At 35.8% G+C, this 27,388-nt stretch overlaps 1 protein-coding gene across 6 annotated transcripts in view; it reads left to right on the top strand.

Annotated features, from left to right (window-relative positions):
• The window catches only part of Fam135a (family with sequence similarity 135 member A), a 106,743-nt gene that overhangs the window by 43,378 nt on the left and 35,977 nt on the right, over window positions 1-27,388 (top strand). For 4 of the 6 annotated variants that reach the window (XM_045156202.1, XM_045156203.1, XM_045156200.1 and 1 more), the window contains 7 exons: window positions 4,812-4,951; window positions 5,060-5,130; window positions 14,845-15,018; window positions 16,915-17,041; window positions 17,707-17,860; window positions 22,229-22,306; window positions 25,313-25,362. In XM_045156202.1, coding sequence (XP_045012137.1) covers window positions 4,812-4,951; window positions 5,060-5,130; window positions 14,845-15,018; window positions 16,915-17,041; window positions 17,707-17,860; window positions 22,229-22,306; window positions 25,313-25,362 — 794 coding nt within the window. The remainder of the gene's footprint in view (window positions 1-4,811; window positions 4,952-5,059; window positions 5,131-14,844; window positions 15,019-16,914; window positions 17,042-17,706; window positions 17,861-22,228; window positions 22,307-25,312; window positions 25,363-27,388) is intronic. The other 2 variants (XM_004653062.2, XM_004653061.3) reach the window with 1 other exon arrangement.

Here is a 27,388-nt window from a genome sequence, read left to right as displayed (position 1 = left end):
AATAGCCCTCCAAAATCCTGATAGATTGAAGAAAGGATAGAAGCTAAGAGACACATCATAGGGGAAAGAACATAGAAAACTGTTTTGTTCTTAACTAATAGGTTAAATTCCCAAACTAGCATTGTGTGATACCTGTTTAAGATTACCTTCTTTCTGAGCCCCTTACCCTTTTTTTATTTTTCTATAGCACTTAGTCCTTTCAAACATATTATCTACTTACTATTTGTTTCCTCATTGTGGTATAAACTTTATGCAATCAAGATTTTTATTTTATTGTGTATCCCCTAACACCTAGAAAGCATAATTATGTAAGTGAGCGAATGGCTCCAAAGGTTTTCCATCTGTTGTCCTTACTCTTGGTTGTAGAACATATTACCTGTATGCCATTGATTTCTATTTAAAAGCTTTGAATATTTTTTAATATTTTTGTTCATTATTTATTTATTTATTTGAGAGCGACAGACACAGAGAAAAAGACAGACACAGAGAGAGAGAATGGGTATGACAGGGCCTCCAGCCACTGCAAAGAACTCCAGACGCCTGCACCCCCTTGTGCATCTGGCTAATGTGGGTCCTGGGGAACCAAACCTCAAACAGGGGTCCTTAGGTTTCACAGGCAAGCGCTTAACTGCTAAGCCATCTCTCCAGCCCCTAAAAGCTTTAAATATTGATGCTAATAAGGTATAGGCAATGAAGTCATTCAAAAGCAATTTGGAATTACTCCTTATCTGGTAGAGAATTTCCTCTAGAACATTTGCAGAGTCAGTCTTTTTTCTATTTGAATATTTCTGGCACTCTCACTTAATAAGTACTGAGTATATTTTATTGGTAGATCCAGTGGGGTTTGCTGGAAAATTGGATGTGAGGCATGCAAGAAAGAGAATAATTATAAGGTAATTGGTCTAAGGAAGAGTCAGGATCTAGTTCTAGCCAATTTGACTATAAAGTCCATGTTCTTAACAGCTGTGCTGCTTGTTGATGAGGGAAAAAAGAGGGAAAAAAAATAAAACAGAAGAAAGTACTCAACAGGGTTATATAGGAATAATGCCAAAAGAATGTAATGTCCACAAAGCCAGATTTAAGAAGCATTTTAAAAATGTGAGAATGTCAGATGGTACCTATAAGTCAAGTGAATGAGGTCTGAAATTTTCCATTGGATTTAGCAAAACAGAAGTCACTGGTCTTGATAATAGCAATTACATGCATCAAAGACCAGGTGGAATGTGAAATAATTCTTGGTGTGTGAAAATTTACCACCCAGCTTAGTTTTAAGCATGACATTATCTCTGTTTCTGGGTCTAGAATTTAGCTCTATGCATCTAACTCAGGGTTTCTTATGAGCTGCAGTCAATTACTTTTGTTGTATATCTACAAATTATACCATGATTTAGGAGGTTTTCATAAAGATTAACCCTGGTTCTTTGTAGAAGGAAATTATACCTGGATTTTGGTGCCAGAAAGTAAAAGTCAATGGGCCATCTTAGACTCTAGCTGTCACAAAATTAGTTAAAGAGAGACAGAGAGATGAATTAGATGCTCTAAATACCAGGAACTCTTTTTAGTTGTCTTCTCAGAAAGGGAAACAGAAATAAGGGAGTATATCCAGGCTCATCTATAAGTATTCCCTGGCAGGATTTTTTTTGTTCATTGTTTATTTATCTATTTGAGAGAGACAGACACAGAGAGAAAGGCAGAGAGAGAGAGAATGGGCATGCCAGGGCCTCCAACCACTGCAAACAAACTCCAGACGTGTGCGCCCCCTTGTGCATCTGGCTAACGTGGGTCCTGGGGAATCGAGCCCTGAACCGGGGTCCTTAGGCTTCACAGGCAAGCACTTAACTGCTAAGCCATCTCCCCAGCCCCCTGACAGTTTTTATTATGTCACAGATTAAGAACCATAGGTACCAGAGATTGAATGCTAGGTTTGGGAAGAGAAAATAATTTATGAAATAGTCACTTTAGGGATGGGAGAAAGGGAAGAACTGATTCAGAAAAATAGTATGAACTCAGGTGTGGTGGTACATAACTTTAATCCTAGCACTCTAGAGGCTGAAGTAGCAGTGTCTATGAGTTTGAGGCCAGCATGGGGCAACAACACAGAATGAGAGCTAGGTAGCATTGCAGTCCTACTTGAGACTAATTGGTCAGGAATTTAAAGCATAGCCAGTCCAAATAATTATATGTTTGTCAGCTTGTGGGTATGAGTATGGATTAAGCAGAGCTGGACCTAGAAATTATCTAGACCAATATGTCAAAGCAAGAATAGCATTTATGCTTAAAATAAGCTGCTTGCTTGTTTCATTAAGTTGCTCAAACTGGGCTGGCATTGTCAATCCTCCTGTCTCTGACTCCAAGGTGACTGAGATATTTGACATGTTATTACTCTACCTGGCTTTTCTTAATAGGTTCTATATATATATATATATATATATATACAAGAGAGTATGATAATGATGAATTGGAATTTCATGTAAGGAGGAAAGTGAGAACTTGATAGAAAGAAGAAAGAGAATGTAAAGAAGCAGCATTCATGGAATCTGCTCCTGAATGGGTTAGAGGGTTGCTAGTCTTATGTTATTTAAGGTAGCTAGCTAGGAAAATAGTTGAAGACATACAGAAGAATTGATAAAAATCAGCATTTAAGGAGGAATTATAGTCGCAGATAATGTAAAATTCTTGGGAATGACCCTCAAGTAAGGATCTGAGGAGACCTATAGGGCAAGAACACGTTAAAAAGAAAAGAACCTAAGAAGTCAAGGACTAAGAGTATATCTATGTTACCCCTAAATCCAGGAGTGATGGCTAAAGTAGTTTCTGAAAGAGTAACTGTACTAGGAAATGAAACTGTTAACGAATTAAGATTTCTAAAGAAGAGCAAGTGGTTAGACAAGAGGAGATAAGTATCTTGAGAGCTTCAGTAATGAACAAGGAAACTCCAGCCCTGGTTGTGGGAATGTGAGAAAGAAACAGCCTCCAATTGAAAAGCATCATCTGAGGGAAGAGCAAGCAACATGGAGGTCTTTGTTGAGGCAATAGAGTCTAATGAACATTATAATTATGGGTGCTTTAAACATAATCTGTTTTTTATTAAGAAAATTTCTTTCTGCCATTCAGCTCTTTTCTAAAATATTCAAAATTGAGTTTCTGAACTATACAGTTTCCCTTTAAATATGTATTTTGAAACATCTCAAGCTTAGAGAATAGTTGGAAGTATAAGGTCTTTTCTTGGGCTGGAGAGATGGCTTAGTGGTTAAGGCACTTGCCTGTGAAGCCCAAGGACTCAGGTTCAGTTCTCCAGTACCCACATAAGCCAGATGCACAAGGTGGCTCATGCATCTGGAGTTCATATGCAGTAGCTAGAGGCCCTGATGCATGCACTTCTCTCTCTCTTTCTGTCTCTCTGCTTCCCTCCCTTCTTCTCTCCCTCTCTCCCCTTTCTCTCTCTCTGCTTCCCTCCCTCTCTCCCCTTTCTCTCTGTCAAATATTCTTTTTTTAAAAAGATATTTTTTTTTAAAGTCGGGTGTGGTGGTGCACACCTTTAATCCTAGCACTTGGGAGGCAGAGGTAGAAGGATTGCTGTGAGTTTGAGGCCACCCTGAGAATACAGAGTGAGTTCCAGGTCAGCCTGGGCTAGAGTGAGACCCTACCTCAAAAAAAAAAAAAAATCTTTTTATTCTTTTCCAAGGCATTTAAGAAGAATTGGTCAAGATTTGTACATGCCTTCTCTTGCAGAAAAATAGTTGCCATCATCCTCAGTTTAAGATCAGTCCGCCTTACATCCCAAACTCCTGCCATTGATCCATCTTTCTCATGGATACTCTCTGAGTTTAGTTCACATCAGGCCAGGTTGCTTCACTAATGTGTTACTCCTGTTCACTTTGCTCCAGGAGGTTATTATTCAGGAATGTTGTCTACCTCACTTATACTCATGCAGTATGTTAAGTTGCTATAGCCTGGTCCCTCTTCTGTAACCATGCCCATGTGGACATCTTCATTCCATTTGGACTTGTATACTGTTTCTTTCATATCATGCTATTTCTAGAGGATAAGGTTATGACATGGCAGCAAGTGGGTTGTTACAGTGGCCTGGTATCAATAACTCAGAGGCAAGCCAAATTCACAGGTTAATGATACAGTTCTCCATAAGACTTTCCTTCCTTCTGATTAACTGTTTATAAACTTAGTAGCTTTTATTATTCATTCATGTTTGATAATTCACTGGAAGCATTTTAGATATGTATTTTGAAATCAGAAAAGTCCCCTGATGATTATTATAGTTTCATTAATGTAGTAGATGTATATATATGTGATATATAGTATTGATACATATATATGTACATATGTATATGTATACATACATATACATATATACATGTGTGTATATGTATGTATGTATATGTATGTGTATATATATATATATAATCACATTCAATCAAAAGAACAGTTGCATGGGACTTTTCTCCCAGTAATATGGACAGAAACCATTGGAATTCTTTACTCTTCAACTATAGAAATCTAAGTGGTTTTTTTCCTTCTTTAGTATACAAATCAGTCGTTTGGTCTAAAACATCTATCCAAAGTCATCCACACATACCTTTCAGATTAAGACTAAGTTTTAATAATGTTCATGATGTACTTGTTTATTCAGTTTTTATCACAGAAGTTAGTAAAAATTCAGTATTTAACATTTCTAAACAGAATATTAATGATAGTAGAGTAATATCAAATTTATAACATTTTAAATAATAGTATTCAGTTACTTGTACTGTTTGTCTTCAACCTGTCAGTTACATATCTTACCTGTTTTATAGGTGTGGCACTAGCCTTCCCAGCTTCAGTCCATGATTCTCTGATTTGTAGTAAAACATTTCAAATCCTATATAAAAATGAAGAGGTTGTTTTAAATGATGTAATGATCTTCAAAGTTAAAATGCTGTTGGATGAAAGAAAGGTAAACACTCCCTAATTCCTGTTTAGATTATATATTTTTTTGCAAGCCTTTAAGGCATATTGTAACTTTCTATGAATATTTTTTAAATAACTCATAATTTTTCCTTAGATTGAAGAAACCCTTGAAGAAATTAATTTTCTGTTATCCTTGGATCTGCATTTCACAGATGGAGATTATTCGTAAGTAGGCTGTTAAAAAAAAAGTTATGTACTCTAATGTACTTGATAGATAACCACTTTTTTGTTGGGAATCCAGCCTATTCCCATCATGTTAGTTTCAAAATACTTACCCCTCCCACTTTGGTATGAGAAACTTACCTGTGGAGAATTGCTGGGCTATTTTGCTCTTACACACTCATGCTGCTTGGGTTCCAGGAGCTTCGGGTAGCAAAACCTGCAGAGTTGAAAAAATAAGAAACAGTTCTTTAGAAAGACATACTTAAACGTAATTCTCTCTTGCTGTATCATTGGTGGGTCTGTCTTGGCATGTGTTGTGCTTTCTTTACGTGGCACTTGTTGGTGCCCTGTGTATGATTGACACTGATAAGCATCATAGTTACCCTGAACTTATCCACAGACCACATATTTTAGGGAGAAGTTATGCTTTTCTGTGTTTGAAACAAGAGTCAGTCGATTTATTCTTGGGGACCTTTTTTGTCCCTTGGTTTCAAATTAAGCTTAAAAATACTTCTTGAAAATTACATGATTTCAGACTGTGTGTTGTACTAAGTAGTCACATTACTAAAAGATCTGTTCAGGTGTCTTCACTATTGTGAAGAAATAAGAAATTGTTATATGGTAATTAGTGTTCCTCTATGCATTTTCAAAAAATATTTTTATTTATTTATTTGAGAAAGAGGGATATGTAGAATGAGAATTGGCATGCCAGGACCTCTTCCTGCTGCAAATAAACTCGGGACATATGTAAATGAACTCTACATGGGTACTAGAAATCATACCCATGCTTTTCAAGCAAGCACCTTTAACAGCTGAGTCATCTCCCCAGCTCCCTTGTTATACTTTCTCTCCCTCTCTCTCTGTCTCTCTCTCTCTCTCTCTCTTTTGATGGTCGTCATTATTATTATTAACAAGATGTTTCATATGGATACACCATATGTTGGTACTGTCTTTTCCCTAACCTCTGTCTCCATTCCGTTGGGGACACTCCTCAGTGGGGTTCCAGGTATTCCCCATGGGGTTGTAGTTTATGTGTTGTGGGGGCAGTAGTCAGTTATTTTGTGGGGAGAGAATGTCTCTTGGCATTATGTCTGAATCTGTGGCTCTAAGAATCTTTCCTTCCCCTCTTCCACAAAGTTCCCTGAGCCGTGATGGGTGAGTTTTAAGTCTACTTCAAGGTCTTAGGAGTCTCTGGATCTCTACTTTGGTAGGTGTTGAGTATGCTCAGGGTCTGTCTCCTGCACCCTGGTGCCGATTGCCAGGAACAGAATGGAAGCAGCAGTCTTGCTCATCTCCCCATTCCTCTGTGGTTTGAGCTGTGGCTTGGCTGAAGTGCAAGGGGTAGTTTATCTCTTTCAGCCTCACTACCTTCTGAAAAGAACAGATTCTCCAATGGAGAGTGAAGTCAGTATAGTTTTAATGGGGTAAGCAATATTAATTTAGGGAGAATTTGATGTATGGAACCCCTCTTTTAACCAAAGACTAGTGAGAGCTTGAAACTGGACAGCATAATCTTTGCCTCCATAGGATTCTGATCTGGTTCCTAATTCCAAATATGGTTTCCTTTACATTGAGAGGATCATTTAGCCAATCAGAAAGCTACTGGTTACCCACTGAGGCTATGTGCCACCATTACTCTGGCATTTACATCATGTCAGGGTATTTGCTTCTGAATAGCTTAGACCTCTGGTTGCTCAGACTGTTTTTTGGCCATTTTCCCCCAGTAGCTCATGTAATGCTTTCTGGCACTAGACAGGCCAACTGTCTGGGGACTGGCTTTCTTGTGAATTCCAGCCAGGTCTCTCCATGCTCTGTGTCAGCAGCCTATAGTGTCTTCATCAATAGGGTCTTAGCTTCTTTTTCTGATTTTCTTTATTAGTTATGTACATAGTGTATACAGTCAGGTTGGTACATCATTAGCCTCCTCCCTGCCCTCCCCCCTCTGCAGGGACCCTCCTCATTGGGGAATATGGGTTGTGCTTTGTGGGGTTAGCCATCAGTTATGGGTAAGAGACAATGCATAATGACCCATCTTGTGGCTCTTAACATTCTCCCCCCCTCCCCCCATAAATTTCCCTGAGCCATGTTGGGTTCCTTTTAGGTCTACTTCAGTGATGAGGTCTTGGGAGCCTCTGTGTCTCTGGATATCTGGTTTGGTAGGAGTTGAGTGTTCTCGGTGTCTTATCTCCTTCACCCTTGTGCTGGTACCAGGTTCACCAAGGAAGCTGCCCTCTTGCTCATTTCCCCAAATACTCTTAGTTTTTTGAGGTGTGATGGACTGGTTCTCTCCTTAGAATCTGCATCCATCTGAAAAAGAGAAGCAAGTTCTCCAACAAAGAGTGAAGTTAGCACCAGATAAATGGGAAAACCTTTGATTTTTAGAGAAAATTTAATAGGTGTAGGCCCTCTTATAGCCCAAGATTGGTGGGAGCTTAATAATGGAGAGCAGGCTCATTTTTGGATGATTCTGACTTGATTCCCAGCTCCAACTATGGGTTCTGTTCCACTGAGCAGATCAGTTAGCCAAATCAAGAGCAGTTGGTTTCCCACCATTGGCTATGTGCCACTATTGTAGTTGTATGAGCATCATGTCAGGTTGTTTGCTGCTGACCGCAACTGCTGCCCCACTCCCTCTGCCCTGTGCGAGCTCCATCCCAAGAAAGCCATCCCACTTGCCAGCATCCCCCATTGACTTGTGAACCCTGGAAAGCCAGATTAGGTTCTTAGCTTTTGCCTTAGGTGGGTAATCAAGTGCTCTTACAGAAAGCTGCCTTGGAGACCTCATAGGTCTCTGAATCAACAGCTCAATGTGGGTAGCAGCCAGTCTCTAGTACTGGGAGCTACAGGTTAGAGACAGAAAAAGAAAATTCTTTTAAGCTTAGGCTTCATCCCACCCTCACCAGAGCCCTACTTTTCTGGTGCTCCCCCCTTGTTCCTTTTAAGGATTATATCTTTTTAGGCTATCTCCAAGGATAAAGGTCTATAATATCAGTTTAATTTGGATTTAGTTTTGTGTTTGTTTTCCCCCTGTCCCTCACATCCCATGAAACCCTCCCACTCCTATTGTCTGGGCCTTGAGTTACCTATCAGGTATGACAGCAACTCAAACAGATCCAGGTTAGGAACCTCAGATAAGCAGATAAGTGACACCATCTGTTCCAAATCTATCCATTTTTCTACAAACTTCATTGTATTGTCTTTTTCTTACTGCTGAGTAGAATTCCATTGTGTAATTGTACGACAACTTTGTTATCCATTCAGCCAGTGATGGACATCTGGGTTGATTCCAATTCTTAGCTATAATGAATTGAGCAGCTATAAACGTGATTGAGCAAATGTCTCTGTATTGATGCATGGAGCATTTAAAACAAATACCCAGTAAGGGAATAACTGGGTCTCTTGGTAGCTCTATGTTCAGCCTTTTCTAGAATCTCCAAATTGATTGAGGGTTCCTTTTTTTCCACATCTTTGCCAAAATTTGTCAATTTTTTAATGATTGCCATCCTTACTGGAGTAAGGTGAAATCTCATGATTGTTGTAATTTGCATTTCCCTAATGGTTAGGGATGTTGAACAGTTTCATAAGTGTGTGTTAGCCACTTGTAGTTCTTCTTAGAACTCCCTATTCAGTTCTCTGATCCACTTTTCGAGTGGGTTGATGATTTTTTTTTAGGTTTTTTTTTAGTTCTGTTTAAATTCTAGATATTAGGCTTCTGTCAGTGGTTTAGCTGGTAAAGATTTTCTCCCATTCAGTGGGTAATCGCTTGACTGTTTATGGTGTGTTTTTCTGTGCAAAAGCTTTTTAACTTCATGAGATCCCACTGGCTGAGTGTTTGTTTAATTTCCTGAACTACCAGGGTTTGGTTCAGGAAGTCTTTCCCCACTCCTATATCTTGGAGAGTGCCTCCTAATTTTTCTTCCAGTAAGAGAAGAGTTTCAGGTCTTATATTGAGTTCTTTAATCCATTCGGACATGATTTTTGTGTGTGGAGAGATGAGTGTGTCTAGTTTCATTTTTCTACATATGGTCATCCAATTTGTCCAACACCATTTGTTCAAGATGCTGTCTTTTCGCCAGTCTACATTATTGGTACCTTTCTCAAAGATCAAGTGGCTGTAGTTACTTGATCTAAGGTCTGAGTCTTCAGTTCTGTTCCATTGGTCTATGTTTCTGTTCTTATACCAGTACTATACTGTTTTTTGTTACTATGGCTTTGTAATGTAGCTTTAGAGGTGATTTTTTTTTCTTTTTCTTTTTCTTTTTCTTTTTTTTTTTTTTTCTGATGATATGTTCAGATACTCAGGGCCTGCTGCTATTCCATATGAATTTTGAGATCATTTTTTTTCAAATCTCTGTGAAGAATTATGCAGGTATTTTTATTGGTATATTGCTTTGGTAGAATTGCCATTTTTACAATATTAATACTACCTATCCAGGAGGGTAGGAGGTCTTTTCCATCTTCTCAAGTCCTCCTTGATTTCTTTCTTGAGTTTTTTATGTTTTCATTATGTAGGTCTTTTACATCCTTGGTTAGTGTTATTCCAAGGTATTTAAATTTTTTGTTGCTATTGAAAACAGGACAGCCTCACTGATTTCTTTCTCTATGTATTTGTCTTTTGCATATAGAAAAGCTTCTGACTTTTGTGCATTGATTTTGTATCCCACCACTTTACTGAAGTAATTAATCATGTTTAGAAGATTTGAGAATGAGACTTTTGGGTCATTTATATATAGAATCATGTCACCTGCACATAGAACGAATTTGACTTCTTCCTTTCAAATTTGAATCCCTTTTATTTCTTTCTCCTGTCTTATTGCTTGGACTAGGACTTCTAGTACTATGTTGAAGAGCAGTGGTGAGAATGGGCACCCCTGTCTTGTTCCTGATCTCAATGGGAATGCCTTGAGTCCCCATTAAGTATTACTTGGGCTTTGGGTGTTTTATATAACATTTATTGTGTTGAAATATAAACCCTCCATGCCTATTCTTTCCAGTGTTTTAATCATGAGATGGTGATTTATTTTTCAAAGGCCTTCTCTGCATCAATTGAGATGATCATATGGTTCTTATAGTTAAATTTATTATGTGGTATCATGCATTGACCAATTTCTGTATGTTGATCCATCCCTGCGTTACTGGGATGAAGCCTACTTGATCAAGGTGGATAATGCTTTTGATGTGTTGTTGAATTCAGGTTGTGAGAATTTTGTTCAGGAACTTGCATCTAAATTCATCAAGAATATAGGCCTGTAGTTTTCTTTTCTTGTTACATCTCTATCTGGTTTTGGTATTAGGGTGATGCTAGCCTCATGAAAGAAGTTGGCAGATTCCCTAGTCTCTGATTATGTGAAACAGTCTCTGATTATGAGAAAAAGTAGTTTGAGTTCTTCAATGCAGGTTTCATAAATTTCAGCTGAGAAGCCATCCAGTCCTAAACTTCTTTTGGGGGAGGTTTCTGATTACCTTTTCAATTTCCATGGATGTGATAAGTGTGTTTAGGAGGTTAATCTGCTCTAAGTTAATTTTGGTAGGTGGTATGTGTTTAGGAATTCACCCATTTCTTCCAGATAATCCAATTTTGTGGAGTAGAGATTTTGGAAGTATGCTCTGATGATTCTTCCAATTTCATTGATGTCTGTGTGACCTCTCCTTTTTCATTTCTGATTTTGTTAATTTGAGACTTCTCTTTGTGTTTTTTGTTTTTGTTTTTGTTTTTTGCCTGATCAAATTGTCCAGGGGGTTTATCAATCTTGTTTATTTTTTCAAAGAACCAGCTCTTCATTTCATTGATTTTTTTTTTAAATATTTATTTATTTATTTGAGAGAGACAGACACAGAGAGAAAGACAGATAGAGGGAGAGATAGAGAATGGGCGCGCCAGGGCTTCCAGCCTCTGCAAACGAACTCCAGACGCGTGCGCCCCCTTGTGCATCTGGCTAACGTGGGACCTGGGGAACCGAGCCTCGAACCGGGGTCCGTAGGCTTCATAGGCAAGCGCTTAACCGCTAAGCCATCTCTCCAGCCCATTTCATTGATTTTTTAAAAATTGTTTTTCTTACTTTCCAGTTCACTAGTTTCTGCTCTGATCTTGGTTATTTCTTTCTGTCTGGAGCTCTTAGGGTTGAATTCTCCTTGTTTTACCAGTGTCTTTAGGTGGACAGTTAGGTTTTTAATGGGGATCTTTCTGTCTTTGTTATGAAGGTATTTAGCACTATGAACTTTCCCTTAGGACTGACTTCATTGTGTCCCATAAATTTTGGTAGTTTGTATTTTCATTATCATTCAATTCTAGGAATTTTACAACTTCTTTTTAAATTTCTTCCACAACCCCATTCACTGTGTGTTGTTTCATCTCCAGTAGTTGGTGGAGTTCTTGATGAGTCTCTTGTTGATTTCTAGATTTAAAGCATTGTGATCTGATATAATGCATTCAGAAATTACTTCAATTTTCCTGAATTTATGCCTAATACATAGTCTGTTTTGGAGAAGGTTCTGTGTGCTGCTGAGAAGAATGTGTATTCTGTAGAGTTGGGGTAGAAAGTTCTGTAGATGTCTGTTAGGTCTAGTTGATCTATGATGTTATTGAACTCTATTATTTCCCTATTACTTTCTTCTTGAATGATCTGTCTGTTGATAGTGGAGTATTGAACTCTCCAACTATGATGACTATGATGGTGTTAGTGTTTGTTTGTTTTGTTGTCAAGTAGGTTTTTTTTTTTTTTCATAAACTGTAATGCGACTGTGTTTGGAACATATAGATTTATGATTGGGGTGTTCTCCATGTTGGATCATTTCCTTGATGTGTAAGAAGTGGCCTTGTTTGTCCTTTTTGATTACTTTTGGTTTAAAGACTATTTTATCAGATATTAATATAGTAATGCCTGTGTGTATTTCCATTTGCTTGGAATATAGTTTCCCATCCTTTCATTCTGAGGAGGTGTCTATCTTTAGTGGTGAGGTGGTTTTCTTGCAAACAGCAGATAGAAGGGTTTTGATTCACCCTGATAACTTAATGTCTTTTGATAGGTGAATTAAGACCATTAATATTTAAGGTTATTACTGTGAGGTTCAAATTAATCCTGTCATGATGAGGTGCTTTATAGGGTTTGGTGCTTCCTTGTGTTTTGTACTCTTTTGAGGCTGGTCTATTTTTGGTTATTTTGATCTTGTTGGCTCCTGAGTGTTGACTCTTCTGTGTGGAATATTTCCTGAAGTATTCTTTGTAGGTTTGGCTTTGTGTTTATGTATTCATAGAATTGATGTTTTACATGGAAAGTTTTCCTTTCACCATCTGTAATGACAGCTACTTTTGCTGTATGAAAGTAGCTTGGGTTGGAAGCCATAGTTGTTTAGACTTTAAAGTGTTCCATTCCAGGCCCTTTTATCTTTCGTGGTTTCCATTGAGAAATCTGAGGTAACTCTGATGGGATTGCCTTTGTATGTAGTGAGTTCTTTTTCTCTTGCTGTTTTTAGCACTCTCTCTATTTTCATTTTTAAGAGTTTTAACTAAGATGTGCCTTGGAGCCTTTCTTCTTTGGTCCTTGTCTATTTGGTTTTCTGTGGGCTTCTTGTACCTCGATGGGCCAGATCTCTCTTTTAAAAGATTGGGAAATTTTTCTTCAATAATTTTGTTGAATATATTCTCTATGCCTTAGGCTTAGATTTTCTCTCCTTCTGGTATGCCCATGATCCAGATGCTTGGTTTTTTTTAGGGTATACCACAGTTCCCTCATTTTCTGTTCACTTGATTCTTTGAACTTAGCCAAGATTTTGGCCTCCCAGTCAATTTCTTCTGTCTTGTTTTCTAGGTCAGAGGTTCTGTCTTCCGCATCTCTCTTTGTGATGAGTTCTAGAGAGGTTTTTATAATCTCTATTTGATTTTTGTTTTCTGTTATGTTATTTTGCCTCGTGTCTGTCTCTTTTTTGAGGTATAATTTCAATTCAAATTTTGATTTTCTTGATGCTTCCTGGAATTCATTCATACCTTTGATCAAGTCCTCATTAGACTTAATAATTCAGTTATTGAGATCTTCCATTTCTTGACTCGCCTTCAATTCATTCATATCTCTTTTAACATTTTTAACATTTTCTTCAATCAAGTTAAGCCTACTATCGAAAGCTGAACACTCTTAAGAGATGATTCCATTCAATTTCATTGATACAATTGTTGATTTTTTGATGGTTTGCTTCCAGTTCAGCAATTCTTTCGATCTGGGTCTCATTGGTTGTTGTATTTTTATTTTGGGATTGAATTTCTATTGATCTCTCATTTCATTGGAGGCTTCTCTTGTGGCAGTAGGCATACTTGGTGGAGATCTCTGTTTTCTGACTTTTGTTAGCTTTTCTTCATTGTGCTCTACCCATCGTGGGGTAACACTATTTTATTGAAGACAAAGCAAGTTTTTGTCTTTCAGGATCTTCGGGGGGTGTTTTGTTTTAAATGTAAACAAGATTGGTATAATGTTGTACAGTGGGGTTATAACCACAGATGGATAGATTGTGGAGATTGCAGGTGCATCCCAGGTACCATGGGAACTGGGAGCTCTGGCCTATTCATTCCATTTGCATGTACTCTTCAGCACATGAGAATGAAGAGTTGGGAAACCAGGCTCCAGAAAGCTAAAGAGCCAGAGGCAAGAGACCACCTCTTAAAGTAGTCCATGCACCCTCTGACTCAAGGAATATGGATCTTAGTACCCAGGGGCCAGTCCGGAACCAGAACAACAGGCCTGTTTCCACAGCCCCAACAAGAAGACCATGCCTCCCCAAGCCAGTCACAGGACCAAGAAAACTGGAAGGAGCCAGGGAACAGGGATCTGGCCTACTCACTCTGTGCCCACTTGCCACGCACCCTCCAGTGCAGGGTTTCTTTTAATGAAGATATAATAAACTCTTGAAGTGGACTAAGCTAAAACTGGTAGCTACTTTATTAGCAAAAGTAGTTAAAATGTATGTGTGTGGATTTTTGAAAAGTATATCTTGGTATAATTGTCATGACATTGTTTCAGTTTTTTCTATGTATAGATGGCATCATGGAATATAATAGAAATATCTTCACTAAATAAGAAATTACTTGCTTATAAGATAGTGTCTCACTAAGCTATTAAATGTTTTGTAGTTTCTAAGTAGCATTTAATAAAATTTTGTGCAGTAAAAATAATGACATAGCTTCTCAAATTATAATAGGATTTAACCTATCTTATACTGCAACTTTTAAAAGAAACAGTATTACCTATGGAATAAGATTTATTTAAGCTGATATTTTTAACTACTGTGCCACCCAAAGGGCTCATTTTTGTAAGTATATTAGTGAAAAATAACCCATATCATGTGCTGATACAAAAGTATGGGAAGAGCCAGGCATGGTGGCGCACTGGGGAGGCAGAGGTAGAAGGATCGCCATGAGTTCAAGGCCACCCTTAAACTACATAATGAATTCCAGGTCAGCCTGAGCTAGAATGAGACCCTACCTCAGAAAACCAAAAGAAAGGGGGAAAAAAAAGAAGAAGAAAGAAAAGTATGAGAAGAATCTGGTTATTTTCTTGGTTATTATATTTTATATTGTTACCTAATCAAAATTTGTGCCTTAAAGTTACTCTTATTCTACATTTTAACAAAGTAATTAAACAAATGTTTTTGATCATTTTAACTAATTTATAAAATATTAACTTTTAGTAAATTCTCCATAATTATATTCAAACTTGTTGCTTTTTACAGGGCAGATGATCTGAATGCCTTACAACTAATAAGTAGCCGAACATTGAAGCTGCACTTTAGCCTCTATAGAGGACTTCATCATCATGTTAATGTTATGTTTGATTATTTCCACCTTTCTGTTGTATCTGTTACAGTCCATGCCTCATTGGTTGCACTACACCAGCCACTAATAAGGTAAATTTAAGTTAGACCTTTGTTTTGTTTAGTGTAGTGTCTCCTTTTTGTAGTGAGAATATGTACTTTGATAAAGATTACTAACATGATAGAGCCTTGAAATTCATAATGATTAAGAAATGCTTCCATTTTATGCAGAGTGATAACTTTTAGTACATATGTATGGAGTAATCTGGTCAATTCAAATGAGTTGACCAAGTAAAAGAATGTAATAGAGAAATAATCACATACCATTATTTTGTCTGTGCCTAGTTTTGTCTAATGCTATACTATTATTACTTATTTCCTAAAGAACTCTTAGCTTTTTTCTGTATTGCTCTCTCTCTCTCTCTCTCTTTTTTTTTTCCCCCAAGGTAGTGTCTCACTCTAGCCCAGTCTGACCCTGAAATTCACTATGTAGTCTCAGCATGGCCTTGAACTCACAGCAATTCTACCTCTGTCTCCTGAGTGCTAGAACTGAAGGCCTGCACCACCACATGTGGCTTGTATCCCTTTGTTGATGGGTTACTTCTTTTTAATGCCAAGCTATGGTAATTACTGCTAAGTTATTATATACAATTTTATGTATATTTTATTTGTATTTATTTATTAGAGAGAGAGAGAAAAGAATGGGCACACCAGAGCCTCCAAGCCACTACAGACAAACTCCAGACACATGCACCATTTTGTGCATCTGGCTTACATGAGTCCTAGTGAATCAAACCTGAATCATTTGGTGTCGTAGGCAAACACTTAACTGCTAAGCCATCTTTCCAGCCCACCATTTTATGTATTTTTATTAAACATTTATGGTATTTTACTTTAAAATTGCATAATATTCTGGATCATCAATTATTAGGAATATTTTTTGACTATTTCCATGGGAAAACAAATTAATGTTTAATCAGTGTGTGAATATAATTCAGGTCCTTCAGTCCATAAAATATGATACTATCCCTGTAGTATGGACTTACAGGAAAAATGTTTCATTGACTTTGTTTCTAAACATTATACCAATCTTGTTTTGTTTTGTTTTGTTTTGTTTTGTTTTGTTTTGTTTTGTTTTGTTTTGTTTTGTTTTGTTTTTCGAGGTAGGGTTTCACTCTAGCCCAGGCTGACATGGAATTCACTCTGTCTTCTCAGGGTAGCCTCGAATTCACAGCAATCCTCCTACCTCTGCCTCCTGAGTATTGGGATTAAAGGCGTGTGTTACTACGCCCGGCCCTGTGTACAATTTTTGACAAAAATCTAATCCCAACATTGTTGTTATGGATGATGCTTACAGGATATGATAGTAAAGTGACCTAGCAGAAAACTTAAGTCAGCTTACAGAATTGCCCTCAGAATTTAAAGACGTTCACCATGATTTGCTCTTCTGCCTTATCTTTCATTGCTTTGGCCCATAACTTCAAACACCTTCCTCTGTGCTGTCCCTGCTCTCCTAGGTTAGGTCATCCTGGACTTCTTGATTCTGCAATGAGATCTGTGACTGGTATCCATTTTGGTTGTGACATTCAGACCATTTTTGAGAGGTTTTAGACAGTTAGTCTAGCTTTTGATTTCAAAATTCTAGCTACTCTCAATCCCACCCTGTTTTATGTTTAGTATTCCTTCAGAAGACTTCCTGATTCTTAAAAGTGAGAAGCAATCTCCAGGGCTGAGGTGATAGAGTATTTGCCTGGCATGCACAAGGCTGTGGGTTCAATCCCCAGTATCTCAAAAAGAGACAGAAGCAGTTTTAAGCTTTTAGCCTTAGGTTTTTCTGATGTTGGCTGCATTTTTTTCATAATTTAAAATTATTAAAAGAATAGTTTAGAATTTATAATCTTGTATAACCTTGCTTTTCTGTTTTCTTTTGTAAATAACTGACACTAACTAGAATGCCAAGACAAAATAATATAATACTTATCTCTCCAGCTTTCCCCGCCCTGTGAAGACTACTTGGTTAAATAGAAATGCACCAGCCCAAAATAAAGATTCTGTGATTCCCACTCTGGAAAGTGTGGTCTTTGGCATCAACTACACAAAACAGTTATCACCAGATGTAAGAATTAACTATGTTTATAAATCTTTTTCTCCTTACTTTATCTTTTCCTTCTTATTTTAAAAGAAATGTTTTTGACTATTTTATCTGTGAATGAAGGTGATATTTCTTTCTTAAACTATTTGAGTTCAGCAAGTTAAAGATATAAAGAAATATGACCATAAGAGATTATTTAGTTCAGTTATCTATATGAAAATCAGTCTGATACTTCAAAGTTTTGCCAGACTTAGTCAATAGAAATCATTGACATCCAGTGCCCTATGTACACATGTCACACTTGTTCCTTTATCAAAGCTGGTAGAAACACTTCAGAGGAGCCTCTATAGAATAATGGCCAGAGTTAAGACCCGACTTAGAGTAGCACAAGTATATACAGCCATTATTGGCAGTGGCGAGAGGCTTAAACTGTAGCAGTAGAATGTCTCTCAATCCAAATATTAATAAAAACTTCGAAATACCAAAAAAGTAATAATCTAACCAGAATATGTATATCTATATAACTGAAATTTCTATGCTCACAGTTTATGTGTTTAAATTACTTATATAAATAAGATACAAATGACTTTCATGTTTGAGAATATCTGTAACTGACAAGTAATATGAATTTTTCATTTTTTTCCAAGTTATTTTGTTTTCCAACTCTGTTCTTTTTGTTTGGTTTCTAGGGCTGTACCTTCCTCGTTGCAGAGTCCTTCCTTAATCATGCCTATCATTTTCACTATACACTCTGTGCCACTTTGCTGCTAGCCTTCAAGGGATTGCACAGCTACTTCCTTACGGTAACAGAAGAGATTCCCTCTTGTCAGAAACTAGAACTGGGTATGTTAAAAGCAGCCAGACCTCTCCTATACTTCAGTCATTTTCCCCATCTTATTTTGCTAGTTAACAACCTGATCAGCTTTCCGTATCATGTTCCTCACTTGTACCTATCTCTGAGTTCTGTCTTTTTCACCTCTTGATAATCACTTTTCAAAATTAATTTTTTTGTTAAAATCTTGAGAAAAAACTTTTTGGTGCTAAAGTTACAATGGTTCTTTAGATAGACATTTTTTTAAAACAAGTTATATGTCAATAAACAATTTCTCTTGAAATATAATCACAAATCATACAAGATAGCAAGTATAATCTACAGAATCTTAAATATATACTTCTGTTTAACAGTCTAAACAAATTATAGATAATTAGACAACTGTACTTATATTTGGTTTTAAGTTACCTCAGATTTCTAGTCCTTATATGTTTCTTTATGGGATAGTAATATTATTCAATATGTTAACATATGTAAATTAATGAAATCAGTATTTAGTTTCACAAATCAGGAATTGCTTTTTAAAATTTTATTTAATCTTTTCTTTGTATCTTTCTTCATCATCAAGGATCTCAATATTTTAACAATATTAGTACATTCTCTAAAATAGTCCCTGTTACTGAAAATAGTTCTTGGATTTGAGACTAATTTGGCTATTATAACTATATGTTTGAAGTTTGAACACATTGCCAGATACTGTAAGGGCTTGTACCCCATTGCAATTCAGCTTTGAGAAAATATTGGATATTGTACCACTACTTATCAGGGTCTACTCTAGCGGAATTGATTACTTGCAGTATTTATTCAGGTCACATTTTTTCACTTAACTAGACATAAATGTTACTAAATTACTTGTTAAATTGACTCAATATTCCCATAGTATATATAGAAAGTATGTATAGAAATACAAACAATAATAAAATAGCCTTATTTATTTTGACCACATACTCTTCCTGAAAGTAAAAGTGGTAGTATAAAGAGAAACTTGATCATTATTCTCTGAAACATGCTCTTTTTTTCCTGCCTATATCAAATACTTAGAATATCCCCCTTAATGAAAATTTGACAGGAGATTGCTTAACCCTGTGTAAATTCTTTTAATGTTCTCTTTTGGGAATGAAAGATTTAAAGAGTTTTTACAGAAGAAAAATTATTTAAGCTATCATTTTCCTTCAATAAGAGGAAAATTCATGTTCCAAATACTTTTTAATTTGGTAATTCAGAACTCAAAACATTTTTGTAGCAGAATTACAAAGTTTGGCTAAGTTTAATGTCTAACCCACAAAACTATGAAACCATTGTATTAATGATGGGGTGGTATGTGCCAGGAGGAGGATTTATTAAAAAGTAGTGATATAAAAGTTAAAGGCTGTACTGGGGATGTAGTAACAGTGATAGAGTGCTTACCTATCAGGCATGAAGCCCTTAGTTCTATCCACAGCACCACTATAAATTAATTAGTTAATTAATCAAATGTATAAGCCACATGCAATGATGGCATTTTTATAAGAAAAAAGTAGCTGTGGTGTGAAATACTATAGTGAAAGTCAGGGAGGGGAGGCAATTTTCTTGTGCTTAGAGTATACATTTCTGTCACTACTTTATGTCTATACACACAAAGAGGTCTTGGTTCTCCATATAAAGAGATTAAAGGAAATCAGATGTAATGCAGTGGTCAAAAACTAGTTAGAGACAACCAACTGTCAGAAGGAATAAAAGTGCTCTGAGAATGATATTCCTTAATATTATAATTCCCTTACATTTTTTGTTAGCATTAATATGTCAGGCATAGTGCTAGGTGGGGAGGAAAGAATAAATAGATCTGTTTCTTTAAAGAACTTTGGCACTCCTGTTCCCTCTTTTCTCATAGCACCACTCATAACTAGTCAGCTTCATCATTGAATTTGGCAGGACAAACACAGCAAAACAAGCCTCTGGTTCCGATAGATGGAGTGGACTGATGAATGACTGTTTAAAATTCCCATTTGCATTTAGTACTTAAATAGATTTCAGTACTGAGTAATATTTATGAAAATATTTTATCTGAGAAAAAATATTTCTCAACAATTAAGAAATATGGGGCTGGGAAGATGGCTCAGTTGATAAAATGCATGAGAAATTAAGATCAAATCTCCAGCACTCATGTAAATGCCAAGTAGGTATGGTGACAACTACTGTTAATCCAAGTGCTTAGGATGCAAAGACCAGGAGATCACTGGGACAAGCTGGTTTGCTAAACTAGACAAATTGGCAGCATAAGTCCAAAAAATCCTGCCTCTATATATAAAGTGGAGAGTGATCCAAGAAGGAACCCAAAGTAACCATCTGGCCTCCACCAGTACCTGCACATGCAAACACACGTATACATACACCAGCACACCACACATATATAGACAACACCAAAAAAAAGGAAAATTTTAAAATTAGGAAATACTTAGTAATCAAAAACATTTGTATTTTTAAGGTCTTTTGTGTAATAGCTTAGACAATGCAAATACCTTTTTAAATCATTTTTAACCAAACTTCAGCTTAATAGCTCATTTACAAAATTTTCTCTCTGGAAAAATGACTTTTATTTTATATAACTTTGGGCTTGTAGGTGTAGAGAATATCATCATTAAAAAGCCCTTAATGTAATTTTAAGAGTCAGTTGTTAAGTGAACATAAACTTTATTCTAGGGTACTGTTTGAAAATACTCTATCTAGAGCCGGGAGTGGTGGCGCACGCCTTTAATCCCAGCACTCGGGAGGCAGAGGTAGGAGGATTGCCATGAGTTCAAGGCCACCCTGAGATGACAGAGTTAATTCCAGGTCAGCCTGGACCAGAGTGAGACCCTACCTCAAAAAACCAAAAAAATAAAATAAAATAAATAGAAATACTCTATCTGAAAACAAATTCTAAGCCCAGCATGGTGGTGCATGCCTTTAATCTCAGCCCTCAGGAGGTAGAGGTAGGAGGATTGCCATGAGTTCAAGGCCACCCTGAGACTACATAGTGAATTTCAGGTCATCCTGAGCTAGAGTGAGACCCTACCTTGTAAAACAAAATGAAACAAAACAAAACAAAGAAAACAAAATCTAAAAGCAAGCTCAGAGTTTAGTTGTAAAAATGTAAATATTGGAAATTGCATTACACTTATACTTACTGAGAATCTATTTGTTGATTGAGTTTATTAAAACACAATACCATTTTCATTGTTCCTTTTTTAAGATTTATTTTTATTTATTTATTAGATATAGCAAGAATGAGGGATGGAGGGAGAGAGAGAGAGAGAGAATGGGTGTGCCAGAGCTTCTAGCCACTGCAATGAACTCCAGACGCATGTGCCACCATGTGCATCTGGCTTACATGGGACCTGGAGAATTGAACCTGGTCCTTAGGCTTCACAGGCAAGTGCCTTAACCACTAAGCCATCTTTCCAGCCCTTCATTGTTGCATTTTAAAAGCATAAGCATAAACATAGCTTATGACAGTTTCCTGGGATTTTTTAAGTTCAAGACTCATGTTTAGTAAATATTTATTAGTCACACGTAATATTCTCAAATTTTACTACTTTTGTTTTTCTCTTTATTGTGAATTTTAATTTCTTCTTATGCATATCTTCTAGGAGAATATCTAAAACTATTATTAACTATTCAAAATAAAAGTATTTGTTGTGAATTCTAAACTTTACCATCACTATTTTTATCCTAATAAAATTGAATTGTGGACATTAACATACTTCATGGTATAGTATTTACCAAACAACATTATAGTCATGGGTTTTAATAAAAAGAGATAAGTAGTTCTTGATTAGAACATGTATTTACATTTTCTTCTATTTTTTAATTTTTCACATTTTTTCAAATAATCATAGTTAAAATTCTTAAACTTTACCATGTTTTGAAATTTTTATCTAAACCCTGTTCCCTCTTTTAAAATAATATCTTGAATTCCTTTCTGTTCTTTTGCCTTTTTTCCTAGATGAATGATGTACATTTTTTTCTTATGACTCCTCTTGTAACTAAAAGAACTCAACTAAAATGAGAGTTAGCACATCTGGAGTCTAGGTTTGGAAGACACATAAATGGTTTGATCCCTCATGTCTACACTTGTAAAAGCAGGGAGTTGACTGCCTGATCTCTCAGAGCCCTGCCAACACTACAATTCTAATCTAAGAAGTTAAAACATAAAATAATGGTGGAATAAGAAGTATTAAGTGACACATTTAAATAAAACCAGATATATACTTAAATGTACATCATTTGTAATTCTAACAAGCTAATTAGATAACTGTACTATCAATACTAAATATATTACTAACAAGTTGGAAAGTTCTAGTAAATTTTGTCTTAAAAGGAGTTTAGTAACTAGTGCTGTGTGCAATCCTTACAACTAGCCAAGGCCAACATGCAGGTCCTATATGAGCGCCTTCTCAGAAGAAAACAGCCAAGAACTCAGAATGACACCTGTGTAGGTATGTTGACAAATAGGTTAATTAAATAATCCTTTATAATTAATATGGACATTTGCTTTAAATTAGTGTCAAATTTTATAACTGTATTTACTAACATACTGTATCCAACCACGTTTATTTAAGAATTTACTTGTATAATCATTTTTGTTTGTAGATAAATTTGGGTTAACTTCTTAATTGACTTTGTAATATTATAATTATAAAATAGATTTGTAATCCAGTTTTTATTTAAAGCTGAAATGGGTAATTCAAAGATATCTTTGGCTTTTCCCATTCTTGTTATAGTTTTGACTAAGACCATTTTTGGGAAATTACCTATATTGCCAGAATTTGCTGGTTGAATAAGTATTACCTTAAATTTGCTTACAATAATTTTATCTTAGAGTTGGCCTACTGATAATAAAATGTGATTTGGAAACAAAACCTAGTTTCATGCATCACAGAAATAAAAAAAAAAAAAAACATTCTTAATGTTTTGTTCTTAATCAGTTTCCATGTGTATTTTGTTGACTGGATTTTAGCCAAACAATATCAAATCAATGCTCTCTAAACTTGTTTTAAAGGAAGAATTCCAGTCCACATTATAGTATAGACTTGTTCTTTCAAACAGCAATTCCTAATTTACTGTTTTTCTCAAAGTATATTGAAAGTTTTTATCTTAAATGACTATTGGAGTTTTTAAAAATATAGAAAGTTATAGAAAGTTTTTAAATGAAACAGTATTCTCAGTTGTGCAATGTATGAACAAAAGAAAGACAAAACATAAAAATCTCATTCTTCTCAGATGAAAACTGGAACAGAGCACTTATGTTGATTTGGCCTTTACTAAAATCATTTAAAAACAACATGGCAGGATGAAAGAAACAAGGTTCAAAATGTATTTATAAAATTCATTTTAGAAAATAGTGTTAGGTTCTCATATGAAGTAGCTATAAAGAATTCATAGTGTGAAATTGTGGCCATCTGCAAGGTTTTAGCCTTCTTTCTAATGATTGAAATATACTACTAATTCAACTGTTATACTTCAAACCTATCCTTCACCTATGAGCATTCTAAATAGTTGTTTAAAATATACTACTTAATATAATAAAGGTAAATAAAGCAAAAGGTAGATTTTGATTAAGTGGAAAAAAATAGATTCAAACAAAAGTATGATGAATGTAGTCATAATAGTGTTTTTATGAAATATTATTTATTCATAAAACCTAGCATTGTGTTGGCATTTTCTAAGCTGTTGTAACTATCTTTGAATGAGTTGATGAATAGATTATAAAATAAATGTGTATACATCTGCCATTCAGTCTAGCAATTCCCTTTCTTTTTTTTAATGTTTGTTTATTATTAGAGAGAGAGAGAGAGAATTGGTGTGCCAGGGCCTCTGGCCACTGAAAATGAACTCCAGACTCATGTGCCACCATGTACATCTGACTTACGTGGGTCCTAGTGAAACCAAAATGGGTCCTTAGGCTTTGTAGGCAAGTGCCTTAATTGCTAAGCCATCTCTCCAGCCCTAGCAATCAGTATTAGTAGCAAAATACCAAATGACCATCATCTGGACAAAAAGTAGAATAGAGAAGAAATTTATGATGTACCTATATCAAGGAATAAAAATAAACTACATTTCAAACTGCTAAAGAGCTATATGCCATACTTCTTGGAGAACTGCTGAGGGAAAAAAGCAAGATAGAGAAAATGTATAAATTATAATTCCATTTCTTTGGTGTTTGAGTAATTCCATTTTTATGAAACATTAACCCCCCAAACTCATGTATACTTGAAAAATATAGGATATATTTTAGATTATAACCTTGAACTGGGAGGAGGAACAAATGCTTCCAAAGATAATTTGAATAAGATACTAATTTTATTTTTATATTTCTATTAAAGTGTCATATTAGTTGAGAAGAAAATTCAATTAAAATAGAATTTAAAGGGCTGGAGAGGTGGCCCAGCAGTTAAAGGCTTTTGCTTGCAAAGCCTGACAGCCTGGGTTTGATTTCCCAGTACCCATGCAAAGCCAGATGCACAAAGTGGCACATGCATCTGGAGTTTGATTGCAGTGGCAAGAAGCCCTGGCTTCCCCATTCTCATTCTTTTGTTCTCTGCTTGCAAATAAATAAAACTTTTAAAAATAGAATTTTAAAGTCAAATAAAAATCTTAGGTGATTTTGGAATCATTTTATTTTTCTAAGGTTTTGAAGTTAAATCTTGTAGTTTTGATACATTCTTTACAATGTTTGCATTGAAGTGACTCATGAGCTATCATAGGTAGATGTTTCAGCTCTGAGTTGTCAACATTACAGAAATATGTCAAAACTTAAAAAAGAATTTGTTCTCTCATGGGAAAAGATCATAAGTAATATGAAAGTAAGTGTTGGCATATAGAAGTTAGGATTTTTATTACAGTTTGATGCTGACTTTTTTAATTTTGGAAAACCTTTTATTAGAAGCCACTGATTTACCTGATAGTGAAGTTAGTGAGCTAATATATACCTTCCAGGATGTAGAAAGAAATACTTTACCTTTGTAAGGATGACAATGCTGCTATAGTTATTATTTAGAAACTTTGTGTGGACATATCATGTGTTAATACCATCTTTTCCCTCTTCCCTCCTCCACTCTGCTGAGGGCTGTCTTCAGTAGGCTTGATGGTATTTACCATGGGGTTGAGGGTTATGAGTTGTGAGAGAAGTAATCATTGTAAGTTGTGCCGAGGGGGGAGTGAAATGCCTCTGGATAATATTCAGTATTCCTTTTAAGTATTGCCTGTGTAGTTTTAATTTATACATTACTTTATGGATGATTAGAGCATACTTAAATCAGAGTTATATGCCAAAAATTTACCTCACCTTAAAAATATCTTTTAAAAGCTAGGCTTATTAAAAAAAATTATGAGTTAACTTTTTATTGAAAATGACTTTGTCATTTGTTTATGTAACTTTAATTTCATTGTTTTTACATCTAGCATTGAAAATATTTCCTCTAATTACCTGTTGCTCTTTTCAGAGGAAATGAATGTAGAAGCTCGTCTTAATGAACTATGTGAAGAAGTTAAGGTACTTTGATTTTTTAAAGTTCAATCAAGTTATTTGAACTGTTTCTATTTTCTATTTTAAGTAGTTTGTCTTAAAAAAATTAAATTGCTTATCTTTCTTAAAATGAAAAGCTAGAAAAATATCTTCAGTGAACTGCCTTTAAAATTTGTTAGGGATATCCAGGGATGCAGCTTTTATAATTCATTACCCACGCTGGGGTGAACTTGGCCTTTCAGTGATTCAACTGCCCATGTCACTTTTGCACCCATAAGTAATACTAATACAAGCAATAGTTCATTAAGCTAACAAATTAACATTTAAATACAAAGATAATTTAGTTGTCATGAAAGAACCACAGGTAGGTGATCAAAAAATCTGTCATCAACATAAAGTGAACTTAAATTTTTAAAAGTCTATTTTCCTGGGGCTGAGAATGTAGCTCAATTGGTAGAGTACTTCCCTGGCATGCATAAAAGCCCTGGGTTTGCTCCCCTACAAGGCATGCAAACAAGTGTGGTATACACCACTACTCTCAGCACTGAGGAGATGGAGATAGAAGAGCCAGAAGTTCAAGGTCATTCTTTACTGAATAGCAGAATGGAAACCAACCTAGGTTTATATAAGACTATCTCAAAGTTTAAAAGTATATTTTTATGTGAAAGAAGAAAAATTAACTGATCAAAATTACAGGCTTTTAATAATTCATTCACAGAATTTCTGAATGGGTTTTAAAACATAAGGGCTGGGTTGATGGCTCAGTTAGCAAAGTGCTTGTTGCACAAATGTGAGAACGTGAGTTGGATCTCAAACCCTACCTATATGCCAGGCATGGTAGTTCATGCCTGTAATCCCTATACCTAGGAGGCAGAGACAGGCAGATACACGCTGACTAGCTAAATTGGTGAGCTAGGGGTTCAATCAGAAACCCTGTCTCAATAAAAGACAGTATCAGACCTTTAGTCTCCACACACATGAACATGCACCCCCACACAAACATACACCCATATATATAAACACATACCTATCACACACACAAAAAAAGGAAAAGTGAAAAAAATCCCTTAAACTTGTATAGTTTTATGACATAATAGTCTTATCTGTTAATTTTTTGGATAGGATACAAAGAAGGCCGTGGCAATGGCTTTAATGCTTAAAAAGGTGCTTGCTTGCAAAGCCTGCTGCCCCAGTTTCATTTGCAGAGGCAAGAGACCCTTACATGTGTGTGTGAGCACATGCGTGTGCAAGCACACATACACACACACATACACAAATTTGTTTGTTTATATTATCTTACTTATCCCACCCACCACTTCCCTATTCTATCTCTCCTCTCTTCCCCATCTTGCTGATCACCCTACATGGTTTTCCTTTACATTGATAACTTCTTTTACTTCAAATCAATTTGTATCTCAAGTTAGTTTCGCAGTTCATTTTTGCAGTTAAATTTAACATGTTTTTCTTTCATTTGGGGCAGGGGGACAGTGTTTTGACTATTTTGAGTTCATGGAACTGTTGGTCAGCTACAGTAGTGGAAGAAATTAAAAGCACAAATCAAATGAAATACAGATTTGGTTTAGACTGTCTTTCTTTTAAAAATATTTTATTTATTTATTTATTTATTTGAGAGAAAGAGGGAGAATGGGCATGCCAGAGCCTCTAGTCACTACAGACAAACTCCAGATACATGTGCCACCTTGTGTATCTTGCTTACGTGGGTGCTGGGGAATTGAACCTGGGTCCTTAGGCTTCTCTGACAAATGCCTTAATTCTAAGCCCTAGGGTGTATTTATATATGTAAATTTCAGTGAGTAGTAAACTTAAAAGCCTTCTCCTGTTGGGCATGGTGGAGCACGCTTTTAATCCCAGCACTGGGAGGAAGAGGTAGGAAGATTGCTGTGAGTTCGAGGCCATCCTGAGACTACATAGTGAATTTCAAGTCAGCCTGAGCTAGAAAGAGACCCTACCTTGAAAAAAAAAGTCTTCTCCTTTAAAGAAAATAAAAATTCAAGATAAGCAAGTAAAATTAAATACTATCCTAGACTGTTAT

This window comes from Jaculus jaculus, chromosome 8 (assembly GCF_020740685.1).
Source record: "Jaculus jaculus isolate mJacJac1 chromosome 8, mJacJac1.mat.Y.cur, whole genome shotgun sequence".
In the NCBI taxonomy this organism is placed as follows: Eukaryota; Metazoa; Chordata; class Mammalia; order Rodentia; family Dipodidae; genus Jaculus; species Jaculus jaculus.
This window is presented reverse-complemented; position numbering and strand designations above follow the sequence as displayed.